General features: G+C 43.0%; 1 protein-coding gene across 1 annotated transcript in view; it reads right to left on the reverse strand.

Annotated features, from left to right (window-relative positions):
- Window positions 1-27,975, reverse strand: part of LOC144681104 (protein eyes shut homolog) — a 440,210-nt gene that overhangs the window by 267,385 nt on the left and 144,850 nt on the right. The window contains exons 4-5 of the mRNA XM_078542836.1: window positions 23,629-23,822; window positions 17,571-17,698 (exon numbers count right to left, since the gene is read on the reverse strand). Coding sequence (XP_078398962.1) covers window positions 17,571-17,698; window positions 23,629-23,822 — 322 coding nt within the window. The remainder of the gene's footprint in view (window positions 1-17,570; window positions 17,699-23,628; window positions 23,823-27,975) is intronic.

Genomic DNA, 27,975 nt, shown 5'->3' on the forward strand with positions numbered 1-27,975 from the left:
ACTTTATTTTATCTCATCTCTGCATGGGTCCAGAGGTCTACCCATGGCAGATACTGGGGTGAATTGACATGGTAGGTATAAGGACAAAGTGTGGTGGATAGAGGGCATGGGTTGGCATAGAGACTATAAAGGGCATGAATGCATGGGTGGAGGGACGTAGGTTGGCATAGAGGGTGTGAGGGGCCATTGGTGGTGGGTGGAGGGGCCTAGCTGATATAGGAGCTATAGAGCGCCATGGGGATGGGTGGGGTAAATATGCTGACATGGGTGGTATGAAGTGCCATGGGTGTTGGATGGAGGACATATGTTGGCACAGAGGATATGAAGAGTTTTGGGGGTGGATGGGGGGCATGTAGAGTTAAAAACAATTTAATTTAATAGAAATGACCCTGAATATTAATGGCACAACGGCCCCAGAATATTAATGTTCATCTGGCCAAGTGTCTGAGGGAGAAGTCAAGGCATTGGGCCAGATTTTTGATTCTGGGTTGGGTACGCAGAGAAGGGAGAATTCCCAACTCCCCAAACCCGTCCTTTAAAAATGGCAATTGTTTTCAAATAAACTTTTTCAGTCTGCTTGGTAGAATAAAGCTTTCACAGAGCGAGAGAGATGCAAGGCCAGAGGCGCACAGTAAACATTCAGCAACAAGACACAAAATAATATTTGGCAAAATCAAAGCCTATGCTGCAGTCACTGAGACAAAGAGGAATTTATATGTTAATAAGCCTGATATTGAAGACACATCCATTCTAACTCGGGTCTCTAAGAAATGTGTCCTTGCAGGCACAATTTCACCAGGCAACAGGGATGAACTGGGAAATGGGGGAGCTGGGGAAATAGTGGGGAGCAGCATCAGAACGGCTCCCTGACTTGGTCCCAGCACATGGGAGGTTTCGCAGTAGCGAGACCAGCTGTGGCCTGATTACCTGCCAAACAGAGGTGGGCAGCCACATTGAATAATTAAAGGCCCAATTAGGCCCCACGGGAAGGCTGCCAGCTGCATGAAGGCAGTCTCGTGCGGCTTCTCAGGGTGGCATTGGACCCAGGGGCTCCATGGCTCAGGGAGGAGGCCACTCACAGTAAATACTTCCCCAGTGGCCCCAACGTTGCTGCTGCAAGGGCTTCCCCTCCATTCACTGGGGGCGCCCATGCTTGGCCCATCAAATAGATAAAGGAATGCTCATCCCTTCAAGGGTTCCTCCATTTTGAGGTGCCATTGCCTTATCCTAGTTCCCTCAGCAGAGGTCACTTGTCTCTATGACGCTGTCCAAGATACAGAACTTTGGCCCTCAGATTGGAGGGCCCATCCACCGTCCATAATTGACCGCCTCCCCTGCCTGCCTGCTCTTAATTGCCTTCTCCAGCCAATATCCTGAGCAAAGTCCCTCCTCCTGCCCAAGTGGACCTCTGACCCGGAAACCATCCCAATGTTGGGACCCCCTTTTTTTGAAAATCCATTTTTGAAAATCTCACCCCACATTTCAGGCTCCTCGCAAACACACATCCCACCTCATCAGGATTTGTGTACAGCAAGAGCTCCACCCTTGGGTCGGGCCAGTTTTATTAACAGGCCCTCTCGTGAATCCCTGACTTGGAAAGAATTTGAATGCACAGCTCCTTTCCCTCAACTTCCTTTTGGGCAGAGGTACTAAAAAAGTAGAAGAAGAAATCATGCTGAGTTTAGTTTGTTACAAGGCCTGGTAAAGGTAACAATAGGTGGGAACATTTCAATGTCAGAGCTCTGATTTGTCCCAGCAACATGTAGTTGGATTCAGCAATAATACTGACCAGGGTAAAATAAATGAGTCTAGTAATAGGGATAAAGTGGCAGCAGTTCATTATTTTATGTATTGCAAGAATTGACACAGAATAAATTTCTAGATGGTATTGTTTCATTTTGAGTTCAGGGTGTAAATGGGATATTTTTAGGCTTTGCCTGTTTCCCTAAGAAAGCTGTTTTAGTTTGTAATTTGTAAAAACCATTCTTGTTTATTTTACAGATCTGTATACATCTCTGTAACTTTGCAAGTGGTTGTACTTCTGCTTCCCTCCAGAACTCAGTTCCTTAATCATGTGGCATTGCATCATATTTACATCCTGGTGCTCCTGATACTAACCCTTTACTCTACAGTTGGGATTTTCCGGCCCCGCCATGGAGGGACCCGCCATGGAAGATTCGGCGGCCCAGCCAAAAGTCTATTGACTTTTGGTGGGACCGGACGATCCCGACAGCAGGCGGGTCTGAAAAATTTGGCCCTACAGTTATGAGCTCAGTGTAAATGTTTCTCTGTTAACATTTGCAGAGTGAGCTAGTTTGTTTTCAGACTTGTGTGAGGACACAGGCGATGGTAATTGCTGAGCTGCACAAATCCCAAAGGGAAACTTGAAACAACTGTTTTGAAATTTGTATATTTATTTCGAGATTGTGCCTTGAATTCAGCAGTAATAAGTCCACCGAGTCTTAGGGAGTTTTTACAAAACTAAATTAAACAGTTATTAATAAAATAAATAATTTTAAGTAAATACATACATCTACAAATTACTACTATGATAACTCCTAGATCCCCTAATTAATCTGACTTTCAGCTACGCCTCCATTAAGGCAACAGCAAAACAAAATAGATTTTAACAGACACAGGCAAAGTAACACAATACCCTGAATGGTCAAATTCAAAGTGAGCTTTCTTAACTTCAGTTCTAGCATACAGCAATTTGGGCACAAAGGCTGGAGGCTTTGGACTTTACCTCTCTAATAATAAAAAATCTAGTATAGTACCAGTAATCTTTGGGAAAAATAAACACATTGTTTCTTAATATCTTTTGGCTAGGTGTAACATTTCACCCCCTCTTTTGAATTCAAGCTACTCTGGTTTATTTAAAAATGCAAATGTTCCTTTACACCTCACAATGTAAAACTTAATCATGTTTACCTATTTAGCATTGTAAACCTAGCTTCTCTTCTTACATCAAAGCCTTCAGACCAGCTGTCTTTAATTCAATTAAGTCACACACAGACCCCACCATTATTCTACAATAAATTCCAATAACATAATGAAAATTATTATATCTTCCTGACACTTGACACTTTTAACTATCAATCAGTTGATGCATGGAGAACCACATTAAAGCAATAAACAAGCCAGGTCACATTGTTTCTGACACTGGTCCAAACATGCTTAAACACTTGGCACTGGGAGCATATTCTACTCCAATGCAAGTTGCATGACTACTTACAGTAAGGGCAAACCAGCATCACTGAACCCGAAAGAATATCTAAATTTTGACTCAAAACAGTCTGATTAGGTAATTTCTCACAATATAATTTCTGCATTACATTACAACAGTGACTACACTTCAAAAAGAAGATCATTGGCTAAGAATTGCTTTGTTTTATTTTGAAATTGTGTTTTTTTTCTTTCTTTGTATAAATGTGGGTTTGTGAAGAAAGCTGATATATGTCTACTTTACAAATTTTCCTCTGATGCCCTATGTCATATCAACCGCTTTTACCTCCTTCCCAAAATCCACAAACAGGACTGTTCAGGGGGACTCGTCGTGTCAGCCTGTTCCTGCCCCATGGAACTCATTTTTCCTATCTTGACTCTATTCTCTCTCCTCTTGTCAGTTTCTTCCCACCTACATTCGCGATTCCTCTGATGACCTATGTCATTTCACAGGACTGTCACCTACATATCTGTACACTCACTTCATCACTAAGGGAGATTTCTCCAGCTACTACAAGTAGTTTTTTAAGCACATTCACTAATTTTCTACCGGCGCCGAGAGTAACTCACCCCTCCACTTCCTAAGCCCCTCAAAGGTCAATTCCGGATTACAGCAGACGGATGTGGTTAGTTTTATTATCTCTAAGTTATTAAACTGACCTCTGAAGCTGCTGTGGTCAAATTGAGGATTCAAGGATCCTGACTTCAAGGATATTGAGCTCACAAATTAATCAGATGTTAACGAACAAACTAGATTGTGCCAATAGAAAATTTGCAAACTGAGATGAATAGATTTTTGGTAGGCAAGGGCATTAAGGACTAATTAAGAACCAAGGCAGGGGAAGTGCAGTGGAGTGGGACCAATTGGATAATTCTTTCAAAGAGCTGGCACAGTCAATCATAGAATAGTCTCCTCCTGTGCTGTACCATTCCAGGGTGGTAAATGGAGTTAAAATACAGATCAAGAATGAACAGCCCCAAGGAGATGAATGGCCTACTCCTGTTCCTATGTCCACTGAAGGCTTTCTGCTGCACCATGAACTAGAGGCTGGATTCTGACTTGTCAGTATTTAGTCAATGAGGGTAATAAAAGGAAAACATTTCTGTGAAGGATGCCAGCTGTCACTTTAAACTCTGTTGTGGGACGGAGTGAGATGAAGATGCACCTCCTTGGGGGTATAGTCTACTTTTATCAGTGCAACATGTATGTTAACGAGTGAAGGTCATCTAGTTCACACTCTACCACCCTAGTGGTCCCATGATACAATGATAATAGAGCTGTTCACTAATTATAGCTATTAATCTCTATCAATGAGTCTACAACAGACCCAGGCATGAGGCAAGGAAAACCCCCAATGGTGGAGAGCTTTGGGAGCCATAGGCCCAAAGTCACCTATTCCTGCCAAGCATGGTATCAGGTCATGTCTTAGTTGTTCATACATGATATCACAAAATCTTATTTCCTGAACAAAATCTGCCTAATTTGCATTTGGAGGATTCGGTTCAAATTGCTTCCACCTTCTCCCAGGCAGCTAATTCTATAGATCAATCAATCACTTACCGAAACATTATCTTGTAGACAAAGGAAAAGAAAGCGAAGTGAAGTGTAAAATGGGTGCAGATTCACTGTCACACATGTTTCGCATGAGGGTAAGAATTAAAAGCTCCTCTCCTCGAACACGTAATGTGATATGTTGTGTACTTCCACCACATATTGCAGCACAAGTACCTTAGAATGAAAAACAGCAATTTATTGATCACACAAATTAGGGAAGTTGCTGATTAAGTGCTTCTCTGAAGAGAAGGAAGTGCAGACAAAATGCATGTCTGGTGTAGAGAGAAAAATGTCTATTCTTCCAGCAGAATGCAGCTGTTAAGGGGCCACATTCCTTGCCAGAACAATTACATCCTGGGTTTTTTCAACAACTGACAGGAGCTTGATGCCCCTGTAGTTGTCATTAAGCAGATATTTGCTTTATTTTTGCAGCCGTGCAGTGCCCTTTGCCCTCTGGGGCTCGGGTATATATATACTATATCAGGGGTAGTTTGTTCACTGAGATCCTAATTGTTTTCCAGAACTGCTGCTGCACAGCCATATCCTGCTGTGTTGCCACATTTTAACTGCTCGAAGGCTTTCTTTCACCAACTGGTGCTATGGTCTGACTTTGAGGGACACGTAATCAGTGGTGGGTTTAAAGTGGAAGACTGTTGTTTGGGATTCAGCTGCACACAGAAGTGTACAGACCATTATTAATTCAATGCTAGTTTTGATCTATCAAGTCAACCATGGGTTTTGATTTGCCAGTAGGTATTTTAAAAACACACAACAAACTTGCAGCATCAGTTGCAGCGAAAAAAAAACAAAATTTAGCTTCCGAGAACTTTAAGAATTGAGCTTGAATTATCACCACAGAGTCAATTAAAAATGAGTTTGATTTCAAGGATATTGTAGTAATTGTGGCTTTAAGGTATGTAGTGAATGTAGCTTTAAGGCTTTTTGTGTTGTATAGTGTCATGACATTGTGAACGAATCAGCTCTAAGTGCGGGGAATCTTAGAGTGTGAGTTCTTCTAGTTGTGGAGCTTGATGAAAGCATGTAACTGCTGCTGCAGCCTTAAATAAAGTTCGATGTTTCTAATGAGAAACCTGTCTGGAAAATCAATAACAAACTGGCGACAAGGATAAATTGGGTTGGGCATTGTCCAGGAGAAAAAGAAGATATACTTACTAGATATGCCACATTTTGGCAGGATTGACCCCTTCGAACCATCCACAGAGGATTGGTGTCAATATGTAGAATGCTTCGGGTTCCATTTCCAGGCAAACAAAATAGTGGGGGAGGGAAAGAAGACAGCAATTCCCCTAAACTTTCGGGGGAGTAAAACCTATAATTTAATCCAAAGTTTAATGGCCCCGAATGCCCCCGAGTTGAAGAGCTTCAGTGAATTGGTAGACCTCATTAAGGAACATTTTCAACCCCAAAGCCTCAGTCACCATGCAGAGGTTTAGGTTAAATTCGAGGGTTAGAGCCCTGGGGAAGATCATTGCTACATACGTGGTGAAATTGAAAAAACTGACTGAACACTGTGATTTCGGGAGACCCTAAGTGATATGCTCAGGGATTGTTGGGTCTGCGGTGTGCAAGCTGATATCATTCAATGACAATTATTAGCTGTAGTGAACCTCAATTTTTAAAAAAGCATTGGAAATAGCGCTCGCGACAGAAAGTACCAAATGGGATGCGAAGGCTATTCAAGGTGCACAAAATGGTGTTGTTTTCCAGTTTGGGTGAGAACGGGCAGTCGGTTGGGGTGCAAAAAGCCGCAAAGCGGGAGACAATACCCGCTACGTGAAAATTTTAAATACAGGAAACAGCACAGCAGCAAATCTGAAAATGAATTGTTACTGATGTGGAAGCAATCATACACCTTAAACTTGCTGTTTTAAAGAAGAGAAGTGCTATTTTTGCTGTAAAAGAGGGAACATACTGAAGCATTGTAAAGCAAGATAGAGACAGACTCCTAGGCAGCAAACTAATTTAATCAAAGTACATAATGTGGAAGAACCAGAAACCACCAATTCTGATATTTACTCCCTATTTAATGTAAAAGTAGGGAAGACAGAGCCAATCGCTGTTGCTCTGCAGGTAAATGGAAAACCTTTAATGATGGAAGTGGACACTGGTACTTCAGCCACTGTAGTGGGGGAGCACATCTTCAAATATTTAAACAAGGGTACTCAACAATTGAATTTGGATCAGACTTCAGCCAAATTGAAAACTTATACTGACGAAGCTATCCAAGTGAAGGGTATGACCATTGTACCTGTTTACTATAAGCGCCAATCAGCGCAACTCCCAGTGATGGTAGTAGAAGGCGAAGGACCTTCTAGGTCGTGATAGGTTGAAAGAAATTAAAAGAAATTAAACTAAATTGGTCTGAAAATCTCCAGCTACGTGTAAGAGGACTGCCACAGCTGCTAAAGAAATATGACGAGGCTTTTCGAGACAAACTGGGGAGAATCAAAGGCCTACAGGCTAAGATCTACATGGACTCGGAAGCAACTCTTCATTTCTTTAAAGCAAGGCCAGTACCATATGCTCTGAGGGAGGAGGTTGACACTGAATTGAACCATTTAGAGAGGCTGGAGATCATACAGCTGGTTCAATTCTCAGAGTGGGCAGCGCCTGTAGTCCCTGTCTTAAAACCAAATCAGACTATCCAGATCTGTGGGGGCTATAAGCTAACAGTAAACAAAGCTGCCAAGTTGGACAAGTACCCTATCCCCAAGGTTGAGGATCTCTATGTTAAACTAGCAGGAAGGACAACTTATACTAAACTAGATATGAGACACGCATATCAGCAGCTGGAACTGGATGATACCTTGGGAGAGTTTGTGACCATAATATTAATGCACATACCTGCCCTTCGGTTTTTCTTCAGCCTGTGCGATTTTCCAGAGGACGATGGGGAGTTTGCTACAAGGACTAACTCAAGTCGCGGTCTACCTGGACAACATCCTAATAACGGGGTTCACGGAAGCTAAACACTTGACGAATTTGGAGGAAGTCTTGAAATTATTTTTGGAAGCAGGGGTGCACTTAAAAAAAAGAAAGGCGTACCTTTCCGGCAACCGGAATCATTTATTTGGGCCACCAGTTGGATGCCCAAGGGTTACACCCGGTATAAGAAAAAGTTAAAGCTATTAAGGAGGCACCTTCACCTAACAATGTCTCTGAACTCAAGTGGTTCTTAGGTATGGTTAATTATTATGGTCGATTCCTACCCAGCTTATCAAGGGTGCTCGCCCCTCTGCACTCATTATTAAAGAAAAACCAGCGTTGGGTTTGGAAGTCACCCCAAGAAGAAGCTTTCATGAAATTTAAACAACTCTTGCGCCCTTCAAACTTGTTAGTGCACAACGACCCAACAATGGAACTGGTACGAACCTGCAACATGTCCCCCTATGGCATGGGAGTGGTACTATCGCACAGGATGGACGACAGTTCAGAAAGGCCGATAGGCTACATGTCCAGGACCCGCTTCATGGCCGACAAAGGATATTTACAAATCGAGAAAGGAGGACTATCAATTTTCAGTTTTAAAAAATTCCATCAATACGTACATGGCCAACACTTTATGATAATGTCTGACCACAAACCACTCTTGGGTCTGTTCAGTGAAGAAAAAGCTACCCCTCCCATGGCTCCTGAATGTATTCAAAGATGGGCTCTAATTTTAACTGCATATGAATACACTTTTGTGCACAGGCCAGGGATGCATATAGACAATGCTAATGCCCAAAGTCGCCTTCTTTTGGAGGAGAGCAATGAACATGCCCCAGTTCACCAAGAGATCATATTAGTGATGAATTTCCTGGATTCCTCGCCAATCTGTGCAAGGCAGATAAGAAACTGGAAGAATTGTGATCCAGTCATGTCTAGAGTGAGAGACCAAATGTTGAAAGGTTGGTCCCAGGACCCAGTCCCTGACAAATTGAAGCCATTCTTCTCTTGAATGAATGAATTGAGCAGTCAAGATGGTATCCTGTTATGGGGTGCATGAGCAGTTGTTCCTTCACAAGGAAGGGAACCACTCTTAGCAGAGTTGCACAGCGCACATCCGGGAATCTCAAGCATGAAGATGATCGTGCGAAGTTACATTTGGTGGCCGGGCATAGATGGCGACATCAAGAAGTTGGTTAAACACTGTATACAATGCCAACAACTACAGAAGTTACCTGTTATGGCCCCACTATACCTGTGGGAATGACCTGGAGACCCTGGGTAAGACTGCACATAGATTACATCGGTCCTTTTCTAGGCAACATGTTCCTACTAATAATTGACGCATATTACAAACGCCAAGACGTGTACAAGGTTAGGTTGCCAATGTCAGGTGTGACTATAGAAAAGTTTCACCAAAGCTTTTCTATACATGAATTGCCAGAAGTAATCATTTCAGATAATGGTATTGCGTTTACTAGCGCTGAATTTCTAAGATTTGTGAACCTAAATGGTATCAAACATGTAAAAACAGCGCCATATCATCCGGCGTCTAATGGATTAGCTGAGAGAGCAGTACTGACTTTTAAAGCTGGGATGAAAAAGTTATCAGGAGGGTCATTGGCGACTAAACTTCACGTTTCCTGTTTCACTATAGACAATCCCCCACACTACTACAGGTTCAACACCTTCAGAGTCACTTATGAAGTGACGCCTTTGTATGAGATTAAGCCTGGTGCTTTCCAATTTGGAAGGGAAGGTAGAGAAAAGTCAAGGGAATCAATAAGTGACTCATGATTTGCATAGTCATGAGCGAGAATTTACTAATGGTGAAGCAGTATACATACAAAACTTCGGTGGTGGATCGAGTTGGTTACCTGGCGTAATAGTTTCTTTGACTGGACCCTTGTCGTACCACATAGAAGTGGAGGGCTGGATCACCCACAAACATGTGTGTCATTTGAGAAGAAGGGAGATAGCCCAACAAAATGATCTTCCGCCTATAACCATTGTAGAACCTGTTGAAATTGTTCAACCAAGGGTAGGCATACCAGATGCCTCTGTCAGAGTAGATAACACTGAACTGCCTGTGCCTAAGGAGGTACCTGATGTTGCTGCGGTTCTAGATAATGTGGATGCTGTAAGAGATTCGAAAGCTACGACATTCCACTCGGACCAGGAAGCTACCTGGAAGACTCCATGACCCTTGTATATATTTGTAATGTCATGAAGGTAGATGTTCTTGTAATTACAAACCGTACAAAAAATTTAAAGGGGGAGGAATGCAGTAATTGTAGCTTTAAGGAATGTAGTGACTGTAGCTTTAAGACTTATTATGTTGTAAAGTATCATGTGGCAGTTGAATGAATCAACTGTAAGCATGGAAAACCTTAGAGTGGAGCTTGATGGAAGCATGTAACTGCTGCTGCAGCCTATAATTAAAGTTTGATATTTCTAATGAGAAACCTGTCTGGAATATCAAGTCCCTATTAGATATATTCCACCAAATTGCTTGAATGTGATGCAACCATATTTCACTATTCCTCCTCATCCTTCGTGATCTGTTTGCAGTCTGATAACCACACCTTTCTCCGCCTCTTTCCACTCCTACCTATCCAGACATGCCCAGAGAATCTTCCCACTCCAGAGACTCCAAGAGTCTCCCAATGATCTATCCTTCCCCCCATCTTATGTCTATTCCACATCCTGCCATTTGGTGATAACATCTGAGGCACATGTGTATGTGTGTACAGATGAGATGCTGTACCTCAGCACCAGTTCTCTCCACTCTCCCCACAGACTCTGTGCTTTCAGTTTGCTTGTCCAACATCCAGTCCAAGAGGGGTCAACATTTTCTCCAGTTAGACCTTGGGAAGGGAGAAGATAGTGGGCCGGATTTTCATCCTCGAGGTGGCTAGCAGGAGTTGGGATATTTCCTCTCTTTGCACACCCGCCTCAGAAGAATGTGCTCGCAAATGCAGGATTTTCATTCCGGGGCAAGTTACTTACTAGAGTTTGACCTGCTGACTCCTGAAAGAGTTTGAAGGCAGCCATAGGGGCTGCCCTGGGGAGAAGGCGGGCTGTTTAAAAGGCGCACCTCAGTGCTTTGGGATTTCATCCCAGCTACAATAAAGACAGTAAGGCTTTCCAACCCTCAACACACAAACCCCCTCACCTTCCTCCCACATACTGCCCATGCCCCAATCATGCCCTCCGCCCACCCCCCATGGCATTTCATACATTCCATGCCAAGCTATGGCATCTCCATGCCAATTCACCCACTTTACACTGTGTATAAAATGAGCTTAGAGAGTGGGGAGACTTCATTTAAAAAGAGCGCAGAGAGTCATGGAGACTCCATTTTGAAAAGAGCAAGACGTCATAAAGAGCGCGAGAGGTTGAGAACAGTGAGACTTCATAAAAAGCTCGAGAGGGAGAGAGCAGCAACACTTCATAAAGAGGCGCGAGAGGGAGACAGCAGTGAAACTTCGTAAAGAGGTGCGAAAGGGAGAGAGCAGCAAGACTTCATAAAGAGCACGAGAGGGAGAGAGCAGCGAAACTTCATAAAGAGGCTCGGGAGGGAGAGAGCAGCAAAACTTCATAAAGAGTGTGAGAGGGAGAGAGCAGCAAGACTTCCTAAAGAGGCGTGAGAGGGAGAGGGGGAGACAATTAAAGAGTGACAGGTACGTAAACACTTTATATGAAGGTTTAGGTACGTCAGTGCAGCTCAGCCATGTGAAATGTACATCTTGTGTGACGTAAGAAGTCGTGCAGGGACAAAGAGCCCTTGATGACTACATCGGCAGGAAGTGTCACCAGCTGCAGAAACTTGAGCTCCAGGTTGTGGAACTTGAGTGGCGGCTGGAGTCACTGTGGTGTATCCACAAGGCCGAGGAATACAGGGAAAGCACATTTAGAGAGGTGGTCACACCACAGCTAAGAGGTACATAGGCAGAGAGGGAATGGGTGACCACCGGATTATCTAAGAGAAATCGTCAGGAATCTCCTGAGGCTATCTTGCTCTCTAACCGCTTTTCCATTTTAGATACTGGTGAGCGAGATGGTTCCTCAGAGGACTGTGGCAAGAGCCAAGTTTGTGGCACCACAGGTGGCTCAGCTGCACAGGAGCAGAGGAGGAAGACTGGAAGCGCTATAGTGGTAGGGGATTCCATAGTTAGAGGAGTAGGCAGGCGTTTCTGCGGCCGTAGTCGTGATTCCAGGATTGCATGTTGTCTCCCTGGTGCAGGGAGAGTCAAGGATGTCACAGAGCGGCTGCAGAACATTCCTTTGGGGGAGGGTGAACAGCCAGAGGTCGTGGTCCACATTGGGACCAATGACATAAGGAGGAAAAGGGACGAGGTCCTGAAAGCAGATTTTAAGGAGTTAGGAAGGAAATTAAAAAGCAGGGTCTCAAGCAGTAATCTCCCAGTGCCACGTGCGAGTGAACATAAGAATAGGAAGGTTCAGCAGTTCAATATGTGGCTGGAGAAATGGAGTAGGAGGGAGGGCTTTGGATTTCTGAGGCATTGGGACTGGTTCTGGGGCAGGTAGGACATGTACAAGAAAGACAGATTACACCTTAACAGGGCTGGGACGAATGTTCTCGCAGGGAAGTTTGCTCGTGCTGTTGGGGAGGGTTTAAACTAAATTGGCAGGGGGATGGGAAACTGAAGGGAAATTCAGAGAGGAGAGGAGAAAAACTGGCAGTGGGAAGTAGAGAACTATCAACTGATAAGGAGGATATATCAGACAGTAGTATAAAAGATAAATAGAATACCTGGAGAGTTTGATAGAACTAGAGTAGGTTATAGTAAGTCATTTGATGGGGTCAGAAAAAGGGGAAAAGTTGAAAAGCCTAAATCAGGATTAATGTGCATGTATGTGAATGCACGGAGTGTAGTTAATAAGACTGGTGAACTACAGACACAGGTTGACAAATGGAACTATGGTATTATTGCGATAAGAGAGACCTGGCTCAAAGAAGGGCAGGACTGGGCATTAAATATACCTGGGTACAAGACATTTAGGAGAGACAGGAAAGGAAGAAAAGTGGGGTGTAGGGGTAGTGGCAGTATTGATTAAGGACAGTATTACAGTTCTGGAGAGAGAGGGTGTTCCAGAAGGGGCAAGGACGGAATCTCTCTGGCAAGAAGTAAGGAATGAAAAAGGTGCAATATCATTGATCAGTGTGGTAGACAGACAACCAACTAGTGGAAGGGATATAGAGAAACAAATTTGAAAAGAAATTGCAGAGAGGTGCAAGAATTACAGAACAATTTTAATGGGGGCTTCAATTATCCAAACATAGACTGGGATAGGAATAGTGCAAAGGGACATGAAGGGTAAGAGTTCCTGGAGTGTGTTCAAGATCATTTTCGGCAGCAGTATGTTTCCGGTCCAACAAGAGAGCAGGCACTGTTGGACCTGGTTCCTGGGAATGAGTTGACCCAAGTGGATCAAATAACAGTGGGAAAGCATTTAGGGGACAGTGACCATTGAATCAAAAGGTTTAGGTTGGCCATGGAGAAGGACAAAGAGCAATCTAGAGCAAGGATAATTAATTGGGGGAAAGCCAACTTAGATGGGATAAGAATGCATCTGAGTCGAGTGAGTTGGAATAAAATGTTGGCAGAGAAGACAGTAGCTGAACAATGGGCTACCTTCAAAGAGATAGTATTGCAAGCAATGCCAAGGTATGTTCCCTTGAAGGGGAAAGGTAGGACAAATAAATCTAGAACACCCTGGATGACGAGAAAGATAGAAGTGAAGATGAAAAGGAAGAAGCATGCACATGACTGATGTCAGGTAGAAAATACAGTGGAGAATCAGGCTGAATATAGAAGGACCAGAGGGGAAGGGAAAAATCTAATCTGAAAAGCAAGGAGGGAGGATGAAAAGAAATTGGCAGCGAATATAAAAGGGAATCCCAAGGTCTTCTATAAGCATGTGAATAATAAAACAGTGGTTAAAGAAAGGCCAACAAGGAATAAAAAAGGACACTTGCATGTGGAGGCAGGAGAAATAGTGGAGGTGTTAAACAAGCACTTTGTATCTGTCTTTACAAAGAAAGAGGATGCTACCGAGGCCGAGATGAGGCAACTGGTACAATCGAGGAATTTATAATTGAGAAGGAGGAGCTATTAGAAAAGCTATCTTTACTTAAAATTGATAAGGTACCAGGACCAGAAGAGGTGCATCCGAGAATACTGAGGGAGGTAAGAGTGGAAATTTCAGAGGCACTAGTGACAATCTTTCAATATTCCTTAGACACAGGGGTGGTGCTGGAGGACTGTACAATTGCGAATGTTACACCCTTGTTCAAAAAGGGGTGCAAGGATAAAGCTGGCAACTACAGACCAGTCAGTTTGACCTCAGTGGTAGGGAAACTTCTGGAAACTATTGTTCGGGACAAAATCAATAGTCACTTAGACAGGTGTGGGATAATTAAGGAAAGCCAACATGGATTCATTAAGGGAAAATCATGTTTAACTAATTTGCTGGAGTTTTTTGAGGAGGTAACAGAGAAGGTTGATAAGAATAATGCAGTTGATGTTGTGTATATAGATTGTCAAAAGGCATTTGATACAGTGCCACATAACAGACTTGCGAGCAAAATTCTAGCTCATGGAATAAAAGGGAAAGTAGGCACCCAGATAAGAAATTGGCTGAGTGACAGAAAGCAGAGAGCAGTAATAAATGGGGATGTTTTTCAGATTGGAGGAAGGTTTGTAGTGGAGTTCCCCAGGGGTCAGTGTTGGAGCCCTTGCTCTTCTTGATATATTTAATGACCTAGACTGTTGTGTGCAGGGCATGATTTCAAAATTTGTGGATGATATGAAGATTGGAAGCATTGTCAACTGTGATGAGGATAATTTGTGATGAGGATAATTTTGAACTTCAAAAGGACATAGATGTATTGGTGGATTGGGCAGACAAATAGCAGATGAAGCTCAATGCAGAAAAGTGTGAGGTGATTCATTTTGGCAGGAAGAATATGGAGAGACAGTATAAAATAAAGCGATAAACTCTAAAGGAGGTGCAGGAACAAAGGAACCTCAGTGTATTTGTACATAAGACATTGAAGTTGACAGGGCATGTTGAGAAAGCAGTTAATAAAGTATATGGTATCCTAGACTTCATTAACAGGGGCATTGAGTACAAGAGTAAGGAGGTCATGTTAAACTTGTATAAACATGTTAAACTTATAGATAAGGCCTCATCTGGAGTACTGCATCCAGTTCTGGATGCCATACTTGAGGAAGGGTGTGATGACATTGGAGAGAGTACAGAGGAGATTCACAAGAATGATTCCAGCAATAAGCAACAGTAGCTATGAGGATAGATTGGAGAGGTTGGGTCGGTTTTCCTTGGAGAAAAGAAGGCTGAGAGGAGACTTGATAGAGCTATTTAGGATCTTGAGGGGTATGGACAGGGTAAATAGTAAGAAACTGTTCCCACTTAACAGAACATCAAGAACTAGAGGGCACAAATTCAAATCAATGGGCAAAAGGAATAGAAGTGATGTGAGGAAAAAATTTTTACCCAGAGGGAGATTGGAGTCTGGAACAAACTTCCTGAAAGGGTGGTGGAGGCAAGTTTGACCGAGGTATTCAAAAGGGAATTGGATTGTTATCTGAAAAGAAAGAATTGCAAGGTTATGGGGATAAGGCAGGGGAGAGTGATTAGGTATAATGCTTGTTTTGCAAGCCACTGCAAACTTGATGGGCAAATGGCCTCCTTCTGCAGTGTAAAGATCCTGTGATATAGGACCAATGAACCCTATAGTGACAATAGTATGTGTTAAAAAAGCTTTAAAAAATTCAGTCATTCATTCAGGAAAATTGATTTCACTGCAGCTGAATAACATTTATTAATGTTAATCATTACTCAATAAATTAATCATTAATCAATAATTAGCGTTAATCATCCAGACCCTTTAAGGTATCAATAGCAGAAACTGCAAGCGCTTGAAGCCTCTTTATCTTGTGCAAATAAATATTGTGAAATTGCCAGGAGAAATCAAAGAGCCAGAGCTATCAATTATACAAATGTTTTCCCTAAGGCACAGCTGTATCAGCACTCTAATGGATGTCTGGGCTATCAGCCAAGCCTTATTGTGCATTCCAGTGAAAATGGCGGGGGTTGGGTTCGGGGTGGGACTTCCAGATCCAGGCTTCCGCTGCCATTTTCACAAAGACAGAGAGCCTCTCTGCCTGGGCGAAAATTCAGTCTATGGTTCACGACACCCCTGAGGTGCCATGAACATGACTCTTTGAAAAGCTGGCACAACTGCATGAAAATTGCAGAGGACCAGGACAATTGAGTCTGCCAGGTCAGGAGTGCAGGGTGCAGGCTTATTTCCCAAAACCAGCCTGCACCCTTAAATGTCACTGCTGAATATTAAAAACCCCAGGGATAGGGTCGGGAAACCCACAATCGGGCCCTGGCTGCGATTTTCACCCGTCCATGGACTCTTCCTGACTCCATGAAAATCCAACCCAATGTCTTTGGATTGTGCCACAAACTCCATCCCAACTCTGGCTTCTGCTCCACCATTGCTTGCTGTGTCTTCAGCTGTCTAGGTCCTAATTTCTTGAATTATCTTACAATAAAAACCTGGATGATCTATATTCTGATTGCATCTGCCCACTGATGTTCCAAATCTCTTAATGCCACTGACTAGCAAAAATGTATCGACTTCAGGCTCAGGTTCATTAATGGAGCTAGCATCTACTGTTGTGAGAGAAGGTTCCTCATTTCTGCCACACTATTAATTCCTTTCAAAATGCAAAAAACCTGAATCAAATCATCGCTTAAACCTTCTTTATTGCAAGTTTATGTCATCTCTCTTCACTATCTAACCCTTGGGGCCCTGATAACATTCTAGTAAATCTGCTCTGCACTCCCTCCAGGACCAATATATCCTTTCTAATATGCAATACCCAGAACAGTACACAGTCCTCCAGATGTGGTCTAACCAGGGCTTTGTTTAGCTGAAGCAAAAGCTCCTCCCCCTTATACCCTTGCCCTCCAGATGTAATATAATGTAGTGCTTACCATTACATAAGTCTTATTTTTATATACTTTAGCACTACATTTTAATGATCTCAATATATGGGTCCCTTTGGGTCCCCATTGTTCCCAGCTTTTCACCATTTAAAAAAAAATTCAGAACTATCCTTTTCTTGTCCCTTTACCTATATTGAAATCCATTTGTCACAGTTATGTCCACACACTTAATGTCTCTTTATAATTTTTTGCTACCAGTGCTACTTAGTATACCACCAATCTCTTGGATATATGGCTCTCTATTGCATTATTTAAGTCATTAATAAATATAGAGAATAGCTGAGGCCCCAGCACAGATCCTCATGGGACACCATTAGTCACTACCTTCCAATTCGAGTGCATGTCCATTATTCCTACTCACTGTCTTCTAACCAATCTCCTAACCGAGTCAATAACTGGCCTTCAGTTCCATGAGCTTTAATTTCAGTTAACAATCTCTTATGTGAAACCTGACTGAATTCCTATTAGAAATCCATATAAACTACATCCATAGATACTCCCCTGTCCACTGCTTTAGTTAGTTCCTTACAATTTGATTAAGTTTGTTAGAAAATGAAATACACTTTACAAATCGATTTTGGATGGCTCTAACCAGCTCAAATTTCTCCAACTGCTTACGATCTCCGAACTTGATTATATATTCCAATGGCTTCCCTCCATTAGATGTTAGACTGAGATTTATAATTTGCTGGCTTCACTCTCTCTCTTGCCTTCCCTAAATAATGGAGTTACATTTTAAATGTTACAATCTAAAGGCCCAATTCCTGAATACCTGCAGTAATAGTTCATTTCCGTCTGCACGCACTTCCTGTTATTAATGCATGGTGAAGAATCACATGGTCCAACACGATTCTCACATAGTTCTCCAGTAAATTCAGGGGTGCAGGTACATTCAAAATTCTATAAAGAGAAAAAGAAATATACAGCACAAAACAAAGTATTTCAGTAAATGGAATACACAGCTGTCGCAATGCACGTAGAAACAATGAAACTGAAGGAGGTCATTTCACTCCTCAAGCCCGTTCAATGAGATAATGGCTGATATTCGAACTAATTCTACACGCCTGCATTTGCCCCATATCCCTCAATACCTTTGGTTAACATTAATGTATCAATCACAGATTGAAAATGAATAATTAATTTAACATCAATTGCCATTTAGTTCCAAACTTCTATCACCCACTGTATATAGAAGTGTTCCCTAATTTCACTCCTAAAAGGTTTGGCTTTAGGCTAAGATCCATAGTCCTAGATTGCCCAACCAGCAGAAATAATTTCTCTCTTATCTACCCTATGTGTTCCCCTTAATATCTCAAAAACTTCAATCCAATCACTCTTTACCCTTCAAAATTCCTGGGAATGCAAGCCTAGTTTGTGTAAACTTGCTCATAATTTAACCCTTGGAGTTCAGGTCATCGGCGGCGGTCCCTCAGAATTGAAGATGATGTCCAACAGGCTTGGTGAGACTTCAGATGACTGAGGATCCCAATTCTGCATCCACATGTTCTTCCGCAACGGGGTCACATTGTTGTGCAGGGGAGTGGAAATAGGCACCTTTTCTAACCCCCTCCCGGTTCGGGCTGAGCAGAAGGTATCCTGAAGAAGACTGTTTAGTCGCAGATGCAGCTGCTGAAAGGCACCCCTATCCCGACACAGGGGCCCAACGACCATCACACATCCGCTGCCTGTATGCAGAGTCTTAGCTGGGGGCCTCCAGGTACCACAGGCCTGCCCCTGTCACAAATCCTCCATCACCACACAGCTTTTTGCCTGTTAGAGGCCTGTGCGTGACATAGTTTAGCATGGGGACTCCAGTGCGCAGCCAGGTTCCACATAGTCTTGGTGGTTGGTGGCCAATTTCAGTGGCATGGCGGGCCATGACAACTGGGGCCACATGCCTGTTGCGGCCTTCTCCCGCCATCGCAGCTGTTGCAGCTGCAGCCCTCCTCCACTTGCTCTGCCGTTGAGGACTTTTTGGATTGTTCTTCGTCTGGAACCTCCCCCTTGGCCTTACCGCCATGGGAGACCCCACCAGGAGCATAAGCTCCAGGCGGCATCACTCTTGGGGTCATTTGGAACATGCAATCCTCTCCAACACGGCAAGGTGATGATCCTCAGAAAAGAGGAGTTCAGGTGTCATTCTAGATCTCTGTTGCACTCACTTTAAGGGCAATATACCCTTCATAAGGTGTGGTGCCCAGAAGTAACACAGTATTCCAGGTGTCTTCCAACCAGGGCTTTGTATAGCTGAAGCATGATATCTATCTCCTTCACTTTAATCCTCTAGATAGAAAGGACAACCTTCCATTAGCCTTTTTGATTTTTTAAATAACTGTGCATGGCATCTTATTGATCTATCTACCTGAATCATTAAATTTCTTTGGACGTCCGTTGTTTCTAGTTTCAACATTTAGAAAATGCCCTCTTCTACCATTTTTAGCTCCAATGTGTACGATCTCACATTTGTCAATACTCAAACCCATTTGCCACAGTTTTGCCTATTCACTCAATCTATTAGTATTGCTTTGGAATTTATCCTTCCATTTTTCATGTTACACAATAAACGGGAGGATAACGACAGGTGTCGACGAAGTGAGGGACCTGGGGTGAATGTCCACAGATCCCTGAAGGTGGCAGGGTAGGCTGATAAGATGGTTAAGAAAGCATAAGGAATCCTTTCATTTATTAGCTGAGGTATAGAGCAGGGAGGTTATGCTCAAACTACATAAAATATTAATTAAGCCAAAACTTGAGTACTGTGTGCAGTTCTGGTCCCTCATTACAGAAAGGATATAATTGCATTAGAGAGAGTACAGAGGAGATTTACGAGGATGTTGCCAGGACTTGAAAATTTCAGCTCTGTGGAAAGATTGGATAGGCTGGGGCTGTTCTCCTTGGAACAGAGAAGGATGAGGGGAGATTTAATTGGGATGTGCAAAATTGTGAGGGTCCTGGATAGAATGGATGAGAAGGGCCTATTTACTTTAGCAGAGAAGTCAGTAACTCGGGGGCAGAGATTTAAAGTGATTGGTGGTAAGATCAGGGGTGAGATGAGGAAAACCTTTTTCACCCTGAGAGTTGTGGGGGTCTGGAACTCAGCCTGAAAGGGGCAGAAACCCTCAACTCATTTAAAAGGTATCTGGATATGCACCTGAAGTGTAGTGGCCTGCAGGGCTACCAACCAAATGCTAGAAAGTGGGATTAGGTGAGGCGGCTCGACTTTTGGCCAGCACAACCATACTGGGCCAAGTTGCCTCTTTCTGTGCCGTAAACTTTGTATGATTCTATAATCTACATGGGTTACAATGCCACCTATCTTTGGATCATCAGCAAAGTGGGATATGTGGCTTTCTATCCCAAAATCTAAGTCATTAGTAAAAAATATAATTGCAAATGTTTTTTGTGTTAATTTTGACATTGCTTACAAATATTTTCATACTCCCTTCTTGCAGCGTTTTCTATCTGTTTTGTTGCTCTTGGTTCTTCTTTGTATCTCATTTGCCAGGGACTGTGCAGTCCTGTATGCTTTTCGTTTTAATTTTATGGTGTCTTTTGCCTCTTTGGTTGTTCACCGCTGTTTTTTGCTGAGTAGAGTCCTTTTACCTTAGGAGTATGAACTGGTTCTGTATCACATTAAATTATTTTTAAACACCTCCCATTGATCTTCTGTCATTTTATTCAATAACGCATTGCCCAGTTTACTGTGGACATTGAAATACAGAGTTACCGAGAAGCAGAGTTAACAGCTCTGCAGAAGAGTTGTGCAGACTTAAAACGTTAACTCTGTTTCTCTCTTCACAGATGCTGTCAGGCCTGCTGAAATTTTCCAGCAATTTTCTGCTTTTATTTAATACTTCCAGCATCCACAGTATTTTGCTTTTATATTACTGCGGACATTCTCTGTCTCGTGGATTGAAGGCCGCCTTACCTAAATCTAGAATCTTAGTAGTGTTCCTAATTCTACCTGAATATAACATGAGATTAATTGCAGGACACGTCAGTGACCCTCGGGCATGTTTTCACGGCGAAAGGCTGATGGAAGGAACAAAACACTAAATGAAATGGCCCCTGGGGAATGTATTCAGCAAACATGTTTTCTCCCAATGTGTAGCATGTCACATCCAGCACTGAGGATGCCAGATTGGCAAACCAGTCGCAACATTTTATTTTTTGTGACTAACTAATTGCTTAGCATGTCTGGTTGTTACATTAATGGTGATATTTACATGTACCTGTAAGACAGTGCAAGGTACAACAAAAGCAATTATTCAGGAACCTTTGCAGGCTTTTTGAAAACCTTTTGAATTATTCTGCAAAATGTTTTTAAATATATGAACAAGTGTTACGATTTGGGGTAAGAGAGCCTTATGTTGAGTCGAATGATAGCAGGGACTCCTATCTCACGTTCTTTTAATTCCTAGCCTGCCACAATGTAATTTTCTGGAAGGGAGGTGAACTAGGGCTGGGAGGATGCATAAGGAAATGGGCGCCCAGTGTGGTGGAGGGTGTACCCGGGGGAGGGCTTAGAGGAAGGTGTGCAGGGACTGAGTGCCTGGGTACACAGGGAACAGGACACATGAAGATGGGCAGGTCCAGGGGCACTCTGGGGGAGGGGCACATGTGATTAATGTCGTACAAGGGGAGTGTTGAACAGGACAAAGTGTGTGCAGAGGTGGATGCACAGGGGAAATGGGGCACAGAAAAGGTTCTCAGGGGGAGGGGGTCATGCAGGAGGGAGGCATGCAGGGGTTGGGTACACAAAGAGGCTTATGTCCAGTTGATTGGCAAAGGGAGGAGAGAATATGAAACGGGCTTGGAACCAAAGGAGAAGTGGCAGTAGCAGGGGTGCGATGGGGCAGGTAGCTTAATGGGGGCATAGGAGGAGGGACATGGTGGTGCAGGGGGAGGGCACGCAATGAAGGAGTGCACAGAGAGAGAGAGGCGTGCAGGGGGAGGTGGAGGGGCACGTAATGGGGAGCCATATGCCTCATGTGCCTGTTGGTTGCAGGGTCATGTGAAATTGGCACTGTCAGCTCATTCTCATCATTCATGCCACCAACATCATTCAAGGATTTAGGAGATGTTTTTCACTTGGTAAGTTGCTGCAGTGCAACTGGTAGATGGTATACGCTGCTGTCACTCTGCATCGATGGCGGAGGAAGTGAATGTGGTTGGTGGGGTGGCAAAGGGTCTGCTTTGTCCTGGATGACGTCGAGCTTCTTGAGTGCTATTGGAGCGGCACTCATCCAGGCAATTGGAGAGTATTCTTGAGCCTTGTAGATGGTGGACAGGCACTGGGAATGATCACAGCTCCTATGATTTACAAGGGTTTAGTGTTTTTATTTAAAGAGTTAGCCATCCTGATTATTGTCCAGTGATCTCTGCGGAAGATGTGCCAGTGTAACAGCAGCATCAGTTTTAATAGTATTGCCTGCCTGATGCAATAACCTACCAGCAGTATAGCTCACACTTAGCTGAAGTAATTGCATTTCACTGGATAACATAGAATTTACAGCATGAGAAAAGGCCATTTGGCCCAACTGATTGATGCTGATGTTTATGCTCCACCCACTCTTCTTCATCTAACCCTATCACCTGGTGTGAAAAGCTTGCCCTTTCTCCCTGTTGTGATCACTGTGAAGTTCTTGAATAATTTATGCTTGGGTAAACTAAATTCCTGAAAGACACAAGTCTAACGTGTTTCATTCTTCTGCACTAGTGCTCCTGACACTAATGAGTATTAGAATTCAGCCAGAGCAAAACAGTTAACGGTGTTGCATTTCCTGCATTGCTTGTTTATTAATCGGAAATTACTTGTTCTGCTCCATCACTGGCTAGACATCATTTTATAGACGCTTCAAAGGAACCAGTTCTCAGCCAACATCACATTTATACAGAGCTCTTAATATCCCAAGTTGCTTCACAGAAACTTAGGAAGATAAAATCAGATGGCAGGTCAAAGCAGAAGATATTAAGAGGGGTCAAGGAGGCAGGTTTTAAGGAGGTTCACAGGGGAAGAGAGTGAGTTACGAGGTAGGAAGGGTTTGAGATGGACAAAAAGAGCGAAGATCAAAAAAGACTTACATCCAGTTGCTTGGCAAAGAGAGGAGAAGATGTGGAAGAGGCCAAGGTTCAAGAAATGTTGAGCATTTGGGGGTTTGTAGGAGCGGAGGTGGTGATAAGGATAGAGCAGCGTCAGGACATAGAGGGGTTTAGAATGAGAACTTCAAAATGGTCGTGTTGGAAGGTCAACAGCTAATCTAGGTCAGCAAGAACAAAAAAAATATTTGCAGGGTAAATGGGAAAGAGCAGGGGAACGTGACTAACTGAGGGGAGATGGTGGTGTAGTGGTAATATCACTGGCCTAGTAATCCAGGGACATGGGTTCAAATCCCACATGGTGGCTGGTGGAATTTAATTTCAATTAATAAATCTGGAATATAATAAAAACCTACCGAGTTCACTAATGTCCCTTAGAGAAGGAATTCTGCCATCCTTACTCACTCTGGCCTATACGTGACTCCAGGCCCACAGTAATGTGACTGATTCTTAGCTGCCCTCTGAAATGGCCTAGCAGGCCACTCTGTTCAAGAGCAAGAAGGGATGGGCAACAAACACTGGCCTACATCTCATGAAAGAGTAAAGAAAGGAAACACCTGAAACAAGGGCAGGAGTGATGGGTAAGTGGGAATTGATACATTGCAAAGTATGTGTAGCAGAGTTGTTGGTGAGGTTAGAGGATGGAGACCCTGGAAGTGATACTGACACTTAATTGAATAATTTAAATTCTGATCTTTCTCCCCCACCTCACAACCCTGAATTACACTTACGTTTATTCCATCGAAGCATGTACCGCCATTCAAACAAGGCTTTAAAGAGCACTTATTCACATTGATCTCACAGTTGTGCCCAGTGAACCCAGCTGGGCAATCACATGCATATCCTGGCCTTGTATTCCAACACACTCCCCCATTGAGACATGGCAGCAAATCACAGCTCCTCACCATCTCTTCACAAAGGGATCCTTTAAAAGACGGTATCACAGTTAGATTCAGAGCATACATTGAAAGCTTAGTATCACAGTTAGACACGTACTACTTTTGTCAATACTATATCAGCTATTATTCCTTTCATAACAATTTGCAGAAAGAAGTCTGTGTGGTATGTTTGACATTTTCAACAAATCAGATTCTCCAGACATTATCCAAGGACAGGAGGAGTGTTCAGTTTGAAATTCAGGTGCCATGAATAGGATGAATATAAAAAGCACATTCATGCACGAATGAATGTCTCTATTAACTGAGTGCATGCTGCGATACCCAACTCTCAGCACATGAGCAAACCATGCCTGCCCTGCTTTATAATAACTGTGCAGGAATGTTTTAATAATGACAATTTTTATAATCCTGAAGAATTGAAGCGCTAGTTTCGATTGCACATTAGTGACACTTTAGGATTCAAACAGTAGCATGCACAATTAAGAAAAAAGTCCTTACTATATATCCACATTATCAAGACCCCTATCTAATGAAACAGGTGATTTATATGCTAATGCAAATTGTTGTGAGTTGTCATGTCCTGGATCATGCCTGAAAGGGTGCTGGGAGCTGCATAAATTAGATAAATACTTTAAGGGGAGGAAGTGGCGGGGCAATGCAGGGAGCAAGACTCATTGGATAGCTTCTTTGAAGAACCAGCACAGGCACAATGGCCTGATTAGCCTCCTCCTATGCTGTAAGATTCTATGTTTGTAAGAGTTAGAGACAAAGATTGATGATAAAATAGGGTTAGAAACCATTTTAGATAAAAAACAGAGCAAAGTTAGAGCCTGGGGAGGAGAGGGTGAGTGGAAGGGAGCATTTGCACATTTTTTTGGTAATATTGGTTGAGGGCTAACTACTGGCCAGGGCACCAGAGAGAATTCCACTGCTGTTCATCAAAATAATGCCATAGGATCTTTTACATCCAGCTAAAAGGGCAGACGTGCCTTCATTTTAACATGTCATCTGAAAAATAGCATCTCTGAAAATGTAGCACTCCCTCAGTGCTGCACTGAAAAGCAATTTGATCTTCAGATTCAGGGATGAGAGTGCGACCAGCTCAAGCTACAGCTGATTCCTGACTAAAATAAGGACAAAAAAGCATGGAAGAAGAAACAAGTCATTTTTTCCCAGTCAAGCCCACATCTACCACAGACCATGTACTTCCACATATCAAGTTAAGCATCTGGGATGAAGTTCTGCACAAATATTCCGCGATGCCCAGTGGTCATGTGTGATAAAGTGAGGTACCCTGTCCCTTTAAGAGAATGTACATGTACTGATTATTTAACAGCACTGACAAATCACTGTACAGCACGGGCAACTGGGAATTGGAAGCCTAGTTCTGGAGGTTTCTGAGTGAGCATGTATGATCTCGGCCCTATGTCTCAATAAACCATCACTGTTTATTCTTACATCAGTCTCTTCCCATTATTGATTGCAAGCAGCAATTGAGGAGAACACAGGAAAGTGTACATTTGGAGTTTGGTTGGCCAATGAACTCATTTACCCAAGACATAAAAGTGGCAACCAGGATAAAGAACAGAAGAAAATAAATTTCAAGCCGGGTGAGCAAAGCATGGGAAAAAGCATCTACACTTACTTATAAAATAGGCGACAGATGGCAATCGGAGCAGAAAGCAGTGCTGCAGTTTAAAATGAAAAAAACCCTACAGAATTGCGACCATGGAGATCCCGCCAAAACTCAAAAAGAGTGCAAAACACAGCACAGAAAAGCTGATAACTGGAGGTACAGAGATAAAAAAAAATAATGACTGCTCTTAAAATGGCAATACATTTAAAAGGGTAAATATATGAAAAATGGCTATGGACAGAAAATTATAAGAGACTCTAGAGTGAGGGCAACTCCGCGGTAAGCCAAACACCTAAACTTGTCATTACCTGGAAAGCCTATCAGAAGCACAGTCCCCTTGCAGTCGGTCATGATGCCGCAGTTCGGGCGTGTCGATCCATTCGACCCCATTGCAGGTGACTGGTCTCAGTATGTCGAATGCCTAGCGTTCTTTTTTACCGCTAATGACATTGCGGGGGAAGAGAAGGAGAGGGTGACTCTTTTGTCCTCATGCTGCAGCAAAATGTATGGGCTGATCCACAGCCTTATGCCACCTAGCGCCCCAGACTCAAAGACTTTTGATAAGTTAATAAAAATTGCACAATTTGCACCTGAGCCACCTGAGACCAAAGCCCTCAGTTACTATGCAGTGCTTCAAGTTCAATTCAAGGAACAAGTTTCCAGAGGAGACAATAGCTGACTATGTGGCAGTTTTAAAGGCATTAACTGAACATTGCAAATTCGGAACGTCCATTAGTGAAATGTTGAGAGATCGGCTGATGTGCGGGATTGGAGATGATACTATCCAAATGCGTTTGCCAGCTGAACCAAGTCTAGACTTCAATAAGGCATTAGAATTACCTACCATGATGGAGAGTGCTGTTAGAAATTCCAAAGTTTTAAAAGATACACAAAATGGCACCGTCCATCTGGTCGAGCGGGACAATCCGGCAACAAAAGGCCGGAAAACTTTGGACTCCACGAAAGGCGGGAAATGCTCTCTAGCTGCAGACCATTGAAAAACAACAGTGCTGCAGTGAAAACCCACAAAATGAATGAGAGAAATACATCCAGGCCTCCAGTGAGCAAACGATAACTCAAACAAGTCGATGCTTTTTCTGCCACCGCTATGGTCACATAAGGCAGCGCTGCAGAGAAAGGCTAAAACAACACTATAAAGGCAGAAGGAAAAATCATGAAATATGCCTCATGGATGAGCCAGAAGAAATAGAATCAGACATTCTTTATATAACCTGAAAGTGGGTAGAACTGGGCCAATCCAAGTAGCCATAGTGATCAATTGGCAACCCATTAAGATGGAAGTTGATACGAGAGCATCAATGTCCGTCACTGGAGAGCATACATTTAGATATCTGAGTAAAGGAACCATTTCTCTGAAGTTAGAAGTTTTGGACACAAAGCTGAGGACATACGCGGGTAAAGAAATAAACGTGAAAGGGGTATGTCAAGTCAAGGTGTAGTATGAGGAACAGTCTGCAAAATTACCCCTATTTGTAATGTCAGGCAGGCGACTGAGTCTCCTTAGAAGGAACTGGTGGGGAGAGATAATTCTTGGGGGCCTGCTAAGTTCCCAATTTAAACCAGAAGTGTTGCTGCAAGAAAAAAATGAGTACACAAAGACCCAATGGGAGAAGCCCATAGAAGTGTTACACCGAGACAGATTTCAAACTGAAGTCAGCATCCTTCAAAAGGAAATGGAAAACCTATTAAAGGACTTTCATGCACTACAAAATTCAATCGGCTCCCAATTTGTGCCATGAAAAAGATATGAAGAAGAAAAGGAAGAGTTAAGCCTGTTTCTGGCTGAGTTAAGGAATGAATCAGCCAAAAAGGGGCAACGATATGTGATTGTCCAGGAAACTATTAATGAGAATAGGAAAGAATTGGAAGAGCTGAAGCAGCAGCTGCGTAAAAGCCCTGAAGTTTTAAAGCTAAAAGGTCTTGAATTCTCAGAAGAGCTGTCGGAAAGCCCAACTATTGAGCTCATTCACGTTTGGCTCACGCCTGAGTCTAGTCCAGCCAACAACGAAATTAAAGAGAAGACAGAGATATGGGTCAGTGCTACCAAGAAAAGGACAGGCAGGAAGGAAAAGAGAAATTATTGACAGTCCTCAGAAAGAAAACCAAAAATACTTTTTTTTTTCCTTTTCCTCTTTCTCCTCACACATCATCTAGCTCATCGCTGTATTGTTCTCTGCTTGTTGCCCTTTATCTGTTTTAGCTTGGAGGGGAGGAGCAGCAGGAGTGAACAAGACTGCACCCAGAAAATGGTGAAATCATCCACTGAGGGACATAGGGACATAGTGGGCAACTGCCCCTGAAAGGGAGGTCCCGGAAACACCAGCTGAGGTCGCTGGGCTAAGGCGCTCAACCCGTTGAAGAAGGCCTCCTGAGAGACTTGACCTGTAAATAGTTATTGTGCAAATACTTAATGTGCTTTAAGCTTGTTAGTTGTACTTTTAAGTAAAGGGGGAGGGATGTGGTAAAGTGAGGTACCCTGTCCCTTTAAAAGAATGCAAGTGTATTGATCATGTGACAGCACT

This window comes from Cetorhinus maximus, chromosome 5, assembly GCF_964194155.1.
Source record: "Cetorhinus maximus chromosome 5, sCetMax3.hap1.1, whole genome shotgun sequence".
Classification (NCBI taxonomy): Eukaryota; Metazoa; Chordata; class Chondrichthyes; order Lamniformes; family Cetorhinidae; genus Cetorhinus; species Cetorhinus maximus.